At 36.0% G+C, this 12,285-nt stretch overlaps 1 protein-coding gene across 1 annotated transcript; it reads right to left on the reverse strand.

The window, feature by feature from the left end:
• Nucleotides 1-567: 567 nt before the first annotated feature.
• LOC114416639 (COBRA-like protein 4) lies at nt 568-2,804 on the reverse strand. The gene is made up of 6 exons (XM_028381587.1): nt 2,668-2,804; nt 2,503-2,582; nt 1,906-2,362; nt 1,505-1,652; nt 1,107-1,399; nt 568-1,002 (listed from the first exon to the last, which is right to left on the reverse strand). Exons 1-6 carry the CDS (start codon nt 2,765-2,767, stop codon nt 704-706), a joined length of 1,377 nt encoding a protein of 458 aa, XP_028237388.1. The 5' UTR covers nt 2,768-2,804; the 3' UTR covers nt 568-703.
• Nucleotides 2,805-12,285: the final 9,481 nt, after the last annotated feature.

Below are 12,285 nucleotides of genomic sequence, written 5' to 3' on the forward strand. Positions count from 1 at the left end.
CCTCCTTTGGTTGGTGTTTCTTGTGGATTGTCTGAGGCGGGTTTCGTTCCCTTTCATGTTTAGTTAAGTTCACATGCAGCTTCAAGCCTCCCAAAACCAGATTATCCAATTGCCATTCTAGTTTCTTTGCATTATCCACCCCTTTGAATCTCACAAATCCATATCTACGACCACTTCTATTCTTATTCCTTGCAATGAAGACCTCCCTGACATCTCCCCATTTCTTGAAGGCTATCCATAGCTCCTTTTCTCCCATGTTTTCTGGGAACCTTGTGAAATAGAGTGAAAGGATATCCGGTGCATCCCTCCACTTTTGGCTCCTCCCATTCCCACAAGTTGTCGCTGTAATCATGGTTTTATCATACATGTAGAATGTACTTTGCAAAAAGAATAGTGTTTGAATTTGTTAAGTTGAATCGATTTACATATATACTCTACAGTGATGATAGATGGTATAAGTACTTGTAGGACTCAAATCACATGTTTCCTTCCTTATTCTTCTAATTAAAAAACAAACCCCAAGAGAAAATGTTATTGTTATAAGAGAATTTTCTTTAATGACGTGTCTTATGAAAAGAAACATATTTTTCAGAGTGAGTATATATCATAGATATATATACAAGAGTTCACAAGAAATTCCATTCTGCATATCTGCCAGCTAACTCATCTCTCTAAGATGTAAGCATATAGCCGCTCTTATACCTCAAAAAAGTGTTACAACCAAATGAAAAAATAATGTAAAAACCACATAGGTTGCCATCAATGTAATAGTTGTTGGTAGTTTATGGCCAGAGTTTGGCAACATAGGATATGAATCAGGAGGTGGAAGCATACATTCATCACCATTGAAGTAGACCCTCCTTGGAAATGCCCATCCCTGCTTGAGAGTAAATGTGTTCTTGTCCTTCTTCATGAGCACCTCAGACTGCACATTCCCTTTAGGCCCGGCTTCCATCAACAGATCATTGTAATATTTTAAACCATAGAACATGCCTGTGTCATCTGCATATACAAGTCAGCAACCACAGTTAACAAAAAGCCTCTTTAAGGAGCTCTAATAATATAGAAAAGACTCAAACATTTGGTGTCCGTTTCAAATAACTCACTTATGGATTCATAGGGAAGAAGCGGCATGTATTCAAAGCTATAGACTTGGGTGACATTATTGAGATTAGGGTGCTGCACAACAAGAGACCAATCGGTGAAATTCAACCGATAGTTGAAATTGATGATGGCAATCTTGACGCGCCAATAGTCCTTATAGTTGTCTTTCAAATGCCAGTGCACCCGGACATGACACAGGTGGTGAGTGCATTGTAACAAAGGTTTTGGTGTGAGTGTGATGTCTGATTTTCGGTGAGGTGAGGTGGCATTCTCTTGCAGGATCTTTGAATCTTTCCTGCATGTCCATCATAATAATAAGGTATCAAAATTGTATGTCATTACTAATACTAATTAGGAGGATAAAAGACTAATGTAATGTAAAATTACAAGGATGGCTTACGTGACACAGGTATTGTTATTCTGGCAACCACAAGCACAAGGTGGGCAACCTGTGACTTTGTCACTGTAGAAAGATGACAAAGAAACACAACAGCTTGGATTCTTGGAGGCAAGAAACTGTGAGTAAGTGCATGTCACATTCCAGGACACTGCATAGAAAACCATAAATTAGAATCATTAAACTTAACTAGCACATTAACAGTTTAAAGTTATTTTACACTGTCATTCAATCATATATTGTCGTAACTTTAAATGTTATATCTAGGATGATTTCTGGATGGTTGATATTGTAAAGATTTTACCCTGTCAGTGCGTGAAAATAAACTCAATGTTAAATACTAGCAATGCAAGTCATAGAGCGATGTATAGTGAATGGAGAGAATTAGTATGGTATGCACATACTCAATGCCTGCATTTTTCGCCTGCGATCATCTGTGAGGATGGCAGTGGATGGAACAATCTTGGCAGGGCCACATGAATATCCTGGTCCTGGTCCGAGCAATTTGAAGTTCTTAGGCAATTTGACAGTCTTGTTAGAGGTGCCAGAGAGCCCAACACCTATCTGAAATGCTGAGACTGCACCAGAAGGGTTCTGCCCCCAAGATGTAAGCACACCACCCCTGCAGCAGTTGGTGAACTGCATGTTGAAAGGAGCTCCTGGTAGCAAGTCAACCACTTGAGGGTTCCTCTTGCAGCTATGAGGAATCTTCAACTTGAACTTTGCACAGTCTCCTTGTTCTGTGGCTTGAGCTCCCATCACGGCCCAGATTATTTCCTTCTTTGCCCATGTCCATCCTAGTGTCCACCCAGGATTCATGATATTGCGGTACAGTTGAAAGTTAAACAATGTCACAGTGGCCTAACAAAATTCAATACAATATTGATCAGTTTGAGTACAATTTGAGCATTCTTTGGTAATCACTAAGGCCAGCAATTTCTATTTTCTTTCCAATTGTCACAATGAAAAATCCATAAAAATTATGAGAGTTTGGAAGTTACCAAATAACCATCTGATGTCCAGGACATGATATCCCATCTTATTGTCACGTTCCCGGTTGGATCCAGCGGATCAAATGATTCTGAGCACAACATAAAGAAATTAGAATGAATCCATGAGCAACAAAACCATTTCCCAAGTTTTGCACATATAAGCATGTAATTTACCTGCTGGAGAAATTAGAATGAGACATAGAGCTATTAAGGCAACCATCTTCAAGCATGCAAATGTGCCCTTTTGCTTCTGTGTACCACTTTCAAATTCCATGCCTGAAGGTGAGGTTCACAGAATAACTAGTTCTAGTGTGACACACAACTTGCTAGAGAGCTAATGTACTAGTGTTATTTATAACAACATATTATGAACTGGTTGTATATGTTATCACCTAGTAGTTGTTAGGTCCTTGTGAAATTATCTTCATAAGAAATGTTCTGTCTGCATCTCTCATATCAGTTGCATGCTTGCAGCTAGCTCTCTACCAATATCTACATTTAAAACAAACATAGGCAATTTTCTGTTTGCCTCAGGACACATCATTGGGTAGCCAATTTTCACTAACTTTTCATTCATGAAACCACTTGCTTCAAATTGATTGATTTATGGCTAGGGATCTGTTAAGTCTTAGTTTATTCTCTTAGATGACTAATAATTACATCTTAAAATAGTTATTCATATGAATATAGTTTGTGTCGGGGGTTATACATCAACATCTATCATATAATTGTTTACGTTTGCAGAACAAATAGCTAAATCATCTGTTTTCACCATGATAAAATATGGCAATCAAGCCTTGATATGCCTCGGAATATGGTATAGAGTTACCATCTTGGGATTGATTGAAAACAAATATAATGCTACCCAACCGAACCAGATCCTAAAACCAGTAGTATAGTGGTGCAACACATTTAAAATCAACTGATACATTGAACAAATCTTGTGTAGCCCATGGGTCTCAATTGAAGTTATTGGGCCTTAGTCTTCAAACCTGATTATCTATCACACAATTCAGACATGGCTTTAATTTTTTTATTAATGAACGGGAAAATTATTATTATTATTATTATTATTATTATTATTATTATTATTATTATTATTGTTATTATGTTTTTGAATTCGTTGGAAGACTAGGAAAGTCGCAAGCGTTAAACTGAAATAGGCAAAAATGAAATGAAAAACTAATTGTTAATTGGTCCTCGATTATGGGTCATGAAAAAAATTTGGAGTCACGGAAAGTTAAGGTTCGAGTTGGTTGAATATCAAAATTTTAAAAATATGAATATTTAATGATTTAAATGTTTTTTTTAATCTATAATATACTTCCTTTTCAGATTATTACCTATTTTTTTTTAAGGATCTGATATATGTTTTTGTTTGATTTTCATATAGTCATTAGTCTCAATTTGTTAAGTAATGATTTGACAAACTTAGTGTTATATCATCAATGTCACATTATATTGGATTTATTTAGTTGTAATCCTCTATTTTTTCACATCATTTAACTTCTTTTTTAATTTTAAAAACATTTAAAATTATTTTTGGGTTGTGGTTAGACATGACAACGGGGCGGGATAGGGAAGGGTATTGCTTTCCCATTCCCCGACTCCCCAACGTATACTCATATCCGATACTCGACGGGTTAAAATTTGTTATCTCATTCCCATACCTGTCAGGTATCGGGTATCCCCGTCTCCGGTTCAGATTTGTAAAAAAGTTTTTTTTTAAAAAAAAATATATTGAAAATCTGATTTTAAAAAAATTGATTATTACACATTTATTTTTAACAACTTGTATTTGCAATGCATTTGTCTACAAAAATCATCAAGAAAAAAATCTTAAATTATGTAAAAATTATAAAAAAAATTAACAAGTAATTAATAAAATTTTAATAATTTCATCAATGGGGTGGGTACGAGAATGAGTATGGAATGGGTAGTGACATCCTTGTCCCCGAACTCGACCCCGATTAAATAAGTCGGGTAATCCTCGAACTCAAACCCGTACCTGATCAACTCAGGTATTCCCCATCAAAATCGGGATGAATTTGGGCGGATATCCACGGGTACGGGTTTCATTGCTATGCCTAGTTGTGGCATTCAGATGTTGGACTATGGGATTCATCAGGCATCATGGGGAGGTCAGTGGTGGCTAGGCCAAGACGTTAAGGGTGGTGCAGGCTGAGTGCCAAATAGCCAGGCAACGTGATTTAGGCCTTCATCAATGCTGTTTATTTTGTTAACGTGATTTAGGTCTTCATCCCTACATCCAATAACCTCATCATAAGTTTTTTGGACAAGCTTGTAGACCCTCTCTTCACATGACCTCTCCATGTCTTACTTAAGGTGGTGACCCCTCTTCAGCTAGGTGATTCTTCTCATCCTGAGAACCTCCTCTACATATAAACCTAGCATCCTGATCTTAAAAGAGGAAATAAATCTCAAATTAATAGATAATATCTTTAAATTTAAACAACATTATAGAGATTAAGATAATATCTTTTAAAATCAAAACAATATCCTAGAGATTTGAAATTATAAATTTGAATTATTTCCCAACAACCTTATGCATATATTAGCCTCGATATTAGGTTTAATTATACATTTGATCCTTATAATTACACAATTTTTTTCCTTTTAATCCCTACACTTCAAAACTATTTGTTTTAGTCTCTATACTAACACTTTTAGTTCCATTTTGGTCCTTGTCGTTAAAAATAATTTGATATCATTAAAGAATGCTGGAATGATGTTGACACGTGTTACAATTTATGTTTTAGTACCCCACTTGCACTATTTTTACATTTTGTTTCCTATAGTTGCACAAATTTTACCTTTTGGTCCCTACAATTAAAAACCATCTAATCTAGTCCCTTTACAAGCACATTAATGTCGTTAATAATGGATAAAATGGCATTGATGTGGCATTGACATGTGTTACATCGTAAAACTACTCATTTCTATCCATATACAAGCAATTTTTTTATGTTTTAGTCCTTATCAACACTTGTCTTCTTGCTTATTCCTTATCTTCTCCTCTCCCCTATCTATTTCCTTCTTTTATTTTTTTTTTCTCACCAACACCACCTCCTCCTTTTAGTTTGTAAGTTCCTTTTCTTTTAAATCTTTGATAATTGTTATGCTTACGTAATTTGTATATTTAAATCACATATTAATTATCTAATTCTTCTCTTCTAACACTTCTTTTGAGCTAAAAATTTATGAACTTAGCTTCTTTTGAGTTTTTATCCAGAGGAGGCTAAAGTTAATAAATTTACAATGTTTTGATTCTATATTTTGTGTAGAAATTGACACAGTAGGAGTTCTAGAAGATGTTGAAGAACTGGAGCAGCGCACTCAGCGCGACAGCACCCGCTCAACACGAGGAGTCAGTCTAGAGGCCAATTGTATCGTGCAGGCGTGCTAAGCGAGCATCTAGCGGCTTAGCGCGTGGTAACTTAAGCTAGTTGGACTTTGCATGTGTGCTTAGCGCGTACAGTCATTGTCAAAAAACATGATTGTGCAGTGCTTTGAAAATAAAAAGAGGGGGAGCACTGTGCCATACATATGGAGACAAAAAGACAAAGTTAGGGCACAAAGAGGGAGCAGAGCTCACTCACTTTAGAGTTCTTCTTCCTCCATTCTCTTCCATTCCTTTTGCTTTTTTTTTTTTTTTGTATTTGTGAGTCTTTCATGACAATGAGAGGCTAAACCACCCATTGTTGGGAGCTTAGCAACCAAACACTCTTTATGTAATGATTTTCACTATCCATTTAATGTTATTTCAATATTATTGTTTCGTTTCTATGTTTATTGTTTTGTTTATGATTTGATCACCCATGCACATGTATGTTATAGGGTTTACTCATTGGGAAATGTTTGCACCCTAAGAACTTGAAAAGAGCATCTAAGTAATCCATGTCTAGGGATAGAATGGTATTATTTAGCCTTTATTATGCACCTTTACTCTTAAGGGATTAGGAGTGAAATTAGGTAATTTAGGCTCTTTCAGATGAGAGATCATGGTTAGGTAGGTTACTAGATAAAGGTAATAATTGGAATAACGTTAAATGGTGAAAAATCTCTAACATTCCATCCAGAGTAGTTTCGGTAGGCCGAACACCCAACATGTCACAAAACTCTGCATCAACCGGCAATTACCACCCCAAGCGTTTGTGTTCTGTCTCTTTAATATGCCATGCTTAATTGTCTTTATTTATGTTGAATTTTACATTTCCGTATCATTATTAGACCAATATCGAATTTAATTCATTATTTGTTTAAAATTAAAAATATATAAACTTCGAGTACAGTCAAAGTCCCTTGGACTCGACACTCAAACTTACCGTTTTAATTACTACTTGGACGAATTGGTACGCTTGCCAAGGAGTTAACAATCTTCTTACATCAACTAATTCTCATTGACTCTAAATCAAAAAGTCTTAAAGTTGTAGAGTTTAGACACTCTTCTTGGGCAAGATGAGGTATCCTACAAGTAGTGATTTGTGTTGGCACTCCTTACAATGGAAAAGACTTCATGCATCATTTTAATTTACTACAAAGAACAATTGGAAACATGGAAGTTTCCATTGAATTCATTTCCTACATCACACAATGCATGAAAATTGAGTCCAAGGAACAACTGAAAATATTTGAAAAAACAATCTTGGGTTAAGATTGTTGGTTGGTTGTAATCAGAAATTGCTTAGAGAATATTTGTTTTAACCAGGTTGGTCAATAGAGCCTTTCATGTTGAAAGAAACTAAATGTAACTCAGATTAAAAAAAATAGTATAAAATCGTATATCGTGTTTATCATTTTTTCCTTCACATGTTTTATCTTGGATGAAAACTTTTATATCTTAATAAAACAATGATTTGTCAAAAGTTTTCTTGAAATGCACATACACACTATTTAGATGATGCCTAGCATGAGTAAGGCAAACTTCTTACACACCATGCGTGAGTAGTTTATATATTTAGATATATTATTTTTTAATCAAAGGCCAAGATTTTTCCTTATTTTTCTTTTTGCTTTTCCTTTTTTTTATGTTTTTCTTCCTTTCCTAATTTATTCGTTGGTCCTTATTTTTCATTGCAACAACATTGATTGCTACTGCTACAACCATCAAGGGTCTATGGAGGTGACACCACTGCAACTACCACGGTGATGGCATCGATGGAATCCAACGAAAACGACACCAACACAACCACCATGGTGACACCTTTCTCATATATGAAAAACATACACAAACCACATTCCCTTTCTCAAATTGAAAAAAAAAAACGTGATCCCCTTCTTGGATTTGAAAAAATTTGTGACCCCCTTCCTTTTTCAATGACAACCTCCCTCTGCACCGAAAAAGCAAAGAAAACAAAAACACAAGATCCAAAAAAAGTGGCAACAATCAGAAACAACAAATAATCAAATCAAGAAATACAAAAATGAAATATCAAGATAACCAACAACAAAAAATCTCAGATCCAAAAAACATAACAAATCAAAAACAAAATAACAAATCATATCCATAACTTCTCCACCATGCCCACAACCATTATGGAGATGTATGGTGGAGACGTCGTGCTCATAATTGTCATTGTCATTGCCACATGTGTGTGCGAAAGCTGGGCCCTTATCCCTTTCATCGTTTTACAGCGACACTAATGATGGTGTTCTATCTCATTGTTTGGGCATAAACAAGATGAAGAAGAATGTGAATGAAATGACATCATGGTGCGGAGGAGTGGGAGCTTTGCTCATCTTAGTGCAACAAAAAGCATCATACCACTGCTCTCTATGTCATTGTCGACTTAGGTATTGGCCCTTGGGTAGTAGAGGTTGCACGTTTTGGAATAGAAGTAACAAAGGGCAAATTCGAAAAAAAAAAACATAAAAGAAAAGAATAAAAAAAAGTCTAATAATTCATTTTAAAGTTAAAATATCGAATAATTGTTATTAATCTCGCCTCGTGCATAAGAAATTTATCTTATGCATGCTAGCCATCCTTTATTATTCAACACACTTCTAGTGATTTATCGTTTAACATTTCACTTTGAAATTTTCCAAGCATGCAAGGACATGTTTTCTAATTGCAAGTCATGCTTACAATCTCCTCATTAATGCTTACATGATGTTTTCTAATCACATCATGTCACATTTTAATCTAGATACAAAGGGACATGAAACCATAGGTGATGAGAATCCTAAAACTTCTCAAATACAGGGACCTATGATTAGGAGTAGGACCAAACAGTCAATGGATATCCTCCAATAAATGGTAGCAGACATACTTAACAAGGCCCAAGTGGAGAAGGATGAAGGCTAGAGGCAAAGGTACTACTAAGAATATTAATTGTTGTTGAAGGCTCAGACTAATTTGAAGGCTCATGCCAAATATGTTCTATTTTTTATTTATAATTTTTTCGTTGTAATTTTGGCCAAAACTGTTTAGAAGGCCCATGTCTATTTCTATCTTTTTGTTCAGATACACTATATGTATTGTTTTCGTTTTCAATAGAGGAACTTTTGGCATTTGATAAAATTTGGTGAGAGCTTCTCTCTGGGTTCCTTGTTGAACCAATCTCAGACTTATCAAGGCAATCCTTGTGGCATCTACCCTAACTTATCTTCCTTCTCTAGAAGTGGCATCATCCAAACTCTATGACCTGTATCAAGCGATCCGCTCTTAGTAAAGATCACATCATCTGGTATCAAAGCTTCGACTTTTGTTATAGGTTCTATCCTATCCAATTTTTATTTTTTTTCCTTTGTCATTTGTGTCTTAGTTTCGTGTTTGCGTCTTGTTTCATTCTTGTTTGCGTCCTTGTTGCATCCTTGTTTGTGTCTTGTTTTCGTTCTTGTTCTTGTTTTTGTTTCTTTCAAATTTTGTGTAAAAAAAAATCTATTTGAATTCTGTTTCAAATTTTGATACAAATTCTGTTTGGGGACAATTTAGCTTACTGGAAGAATTTTGGGGGTTTAGGGTTTAGTAGGCCATTGAATTTCTCATATTTGTTTGTCTGACTATTGAACAAATTGCCCAATTGCCTATTGAATTTGGACCAGTGGAATTGATTAAGTGAAAAATAGTCTATTATCCTAGAAGAATTTTGAAAAAAAAAGCAAAAAAAAAAAGTTGCAGAAAGTTAAAAAAAAAGTGGGTTTTTGAATCTTTGGACACGAATTTGAGGTAGTTAGAGCCGTTTTATTTTGACAAAAGTCTATTATCCAAGTTTGTTATCCAATCTGTTAGTGTGTTATCCAAGTTTGTTATCCTATCTATTAGTCTGTTATCCTAGTTTCTTATTCAATCTGTTAGTTTGTCATCCTAGTTTCTTATTTAATCTGTTAGTTTGTCATTTTAGTTTGTTATCCAATCTGTTATTCCATAATTAAGTTGTCTTTCCTGTTTTGTTACCTTTGTGGGTCCAATTTGATTCATCCAGGAACTTAAGAGGGAGTGAGTGGTAAAAGGCAAGAGTGGAAAAAAAACATCATACAAAAACCTATATTGAAAGCATCAAACACGAGTGAACTACCATCAAAGAGAGAAACACGTGAGTAGAGTGTGGTGAAGTCTTGTAATCTTTGTTTAAATTACTACAAAATTATTTGTTCCTTAATCATGACAGGAGCTGGTGATAGTGGTAGTGAATATCATCAACTGGACGAATCTCAGCGCTTATTACTAGGCGTGATGACTACACAAATGCAACGTTTGTTGAACCATAATAATGAAGAGCTCTACAGACAAATGGAAGGACTAGAGCACCAAATGAATCCAAATGCTGGGAGACCTTATGGTGGGAATAGAAGGGCCAATGATGGACCGAACCGAATGGAGGGGCAGAACAGAATTGAGGGAGTAAAACTCAATGTACCCCTTTTCAAAGACATGAGTGATCCAGATGCCTACCTTGATTAGGAGATGAAGATTCAACATGTACTCTCCTGTAATGATTATACTAAAGAGTAGAAGGTGAAGTTAGCAGCAACTGAATTCTCAAACTACGCCATTGTTTGGTGGAATAAAAATCAAAGAGAGATGATGAGAGAGGAGGGGCGCGAGAGATATACATGGACTGAGATGAAAAAGGTTATGCGAAAAAGGTATGTTCCTACTAGCTACAGCAGAACCATGAGACAGAAACTCCAAAGGTTGTCCCAAGGAAGTTTGACTGTGGAGGAGTACTACAAGGAGATAGAGATGACACTAGTGAGGGCCAACATTGAAGAGAAAACTGAGGACACAATGGCTCATTTTCTGAGTGGCCTAAATCCTGACATTAGAGATGTTGTTGAATTACATGAGTACATGGAATTAGATGACTTGCTACATAAGGTAGTCCGGGTTGAACAACAGCTAAAGAGGAAAATTGCAGCAAGAAGAAACTCATCCAACAATTTCAACCAGAACTAGACCGACAAATCCAAGAAGAAGGGAGGCAACTTGTCCGGTCCCCATGGAAAGTCAGCAGTTTCCAATGCTGAAACCAAACATAATTTTACCTCATCATCCAACATTGGTACCAGAAACATAAAATGCTTCAAATGCTTAGGTAGAGGACATATTGCTTCTAAGTGTCCAACTAGGAGGATCATGATCATGAAGGTAGATGGAGAAATCACCAGTGAATCTGTAAAGTGTAACTTCTTTGTGAGAAGGCTCTTGGGAAGTCAGATGCAGCCACTGAATAACACCTAAAGAAAAAATATTTTCCACACTAAATGTACAATTACTGGTAAGCTTTGCTCTTTAATTGTTGGAGGAAGTTGTGCCAATGTTGCAAGTTCCAGGTTAATGTCCAAATTGAATTTGGATACTAAGCCCCATCCTAGGCCATACAGACTTCAGTGGCTTAGTAAAGATGAAGAGGTAAAAGTGACTCGGCAGGTTGAGGTGTGTCTCACCATTGGAAGATACCATGATAGGGTGATGTGTGATGTGGTTCCAATGGAGACGAGTCATATACTGTTAGGAAGACCATGGCAATATGACACCAAAGCAGTACATGATGGCTTCACCAACAAGATTTCTTTCCAACATCATGACCAGAAAATTATTCTTAAACCTCTATCCCCTAGAGAAGTGTGTGATGACCAAATCAAAATGAGAGAAAAGAGAGAACAAGAGAAAGAAAAAAGTGAAACACCAAAGAGGAATAGGAAAAAGAAAAATGATACACCTGAGAGAAAGAGTGATACACATGAGAGGAAGAGTGATACACATGAGAGAAAATTTAATTGTTTAGCAAAGGCAAGTGAAGTGAGGAAAGTGTTACTTGCTCGTGAGCCATTCTGTCTACTGTATTGCAAAGACAGTAAAATTTCTACAGATAATTCTAATGAGTTAACTATTTATGTTTCTCCTAATGTTGAACCCTTATTTCAGGAATTTAAAGATATCTTTTCTAAGGAGATTCCTCATGTACTGCCACCTTCAAGAGGCATAGAACATCAAATTGATCTCCTTCTAGGAGCTTCATTGCCTAACAGGCCAGCTTACAAAAGCAATCCCCAAGAGACTCAGCATAAGGATGCACAGGCTAAAGTTGAATATGTGAAAAGATTGCATGAGCAAGTGAAGGCTCAAATTACAAAGAAGAATGAAAGTTATGCCAAACATGCCAACAAGAACAGGAAGGAAGTGATACTTGAACGAGGTGATGATTTTGAACATTTGAGGACAGATGCTTCCCAAGGAGAGAATGATGAGAATCCTAAAACTGCCCAAATACAAGGACCTATGACTAGGAGTAGGACCAAACAGTCAGTGGATACCCTTCAACAAAT

Source organism: Glycine soja, chromosome 6 (genome assembly GCF_004193775.1).
Source record: "Glycine soja cultivar W05 chromosome 6, ASM419377v2, whole genome shotgun sequence".
Lineage (NCBI taxonomy): Eukaryota > Viridiplantae > Streptophyta > Magnoliopsida > Fabales > Fabaceae > Glycine > Glycine soja.

Coding starts and splice junctions, on each gene's coding strand:
- LOC114416639 (XM_028381587.1), bottom strand. CDS start 2,767: ATGGAATTTGAAAGTGGTACACAGAAGCAAAAGGGCACATTTGCATGC. Junction 1,653..1,905: donor GCGAAAAATGCAGGCATTGA/GTATGTGCATAC, acceptor TTTTCTATGCAG/TGTCCTGGAATGTGACATGC. Junction 1,400..1,504: donor AATAACAATACCTGTGTCAC/GTAAGCCATCCT, acceptor ATGGACATGCAG/GAAAGATTCAAAGATCCTGC.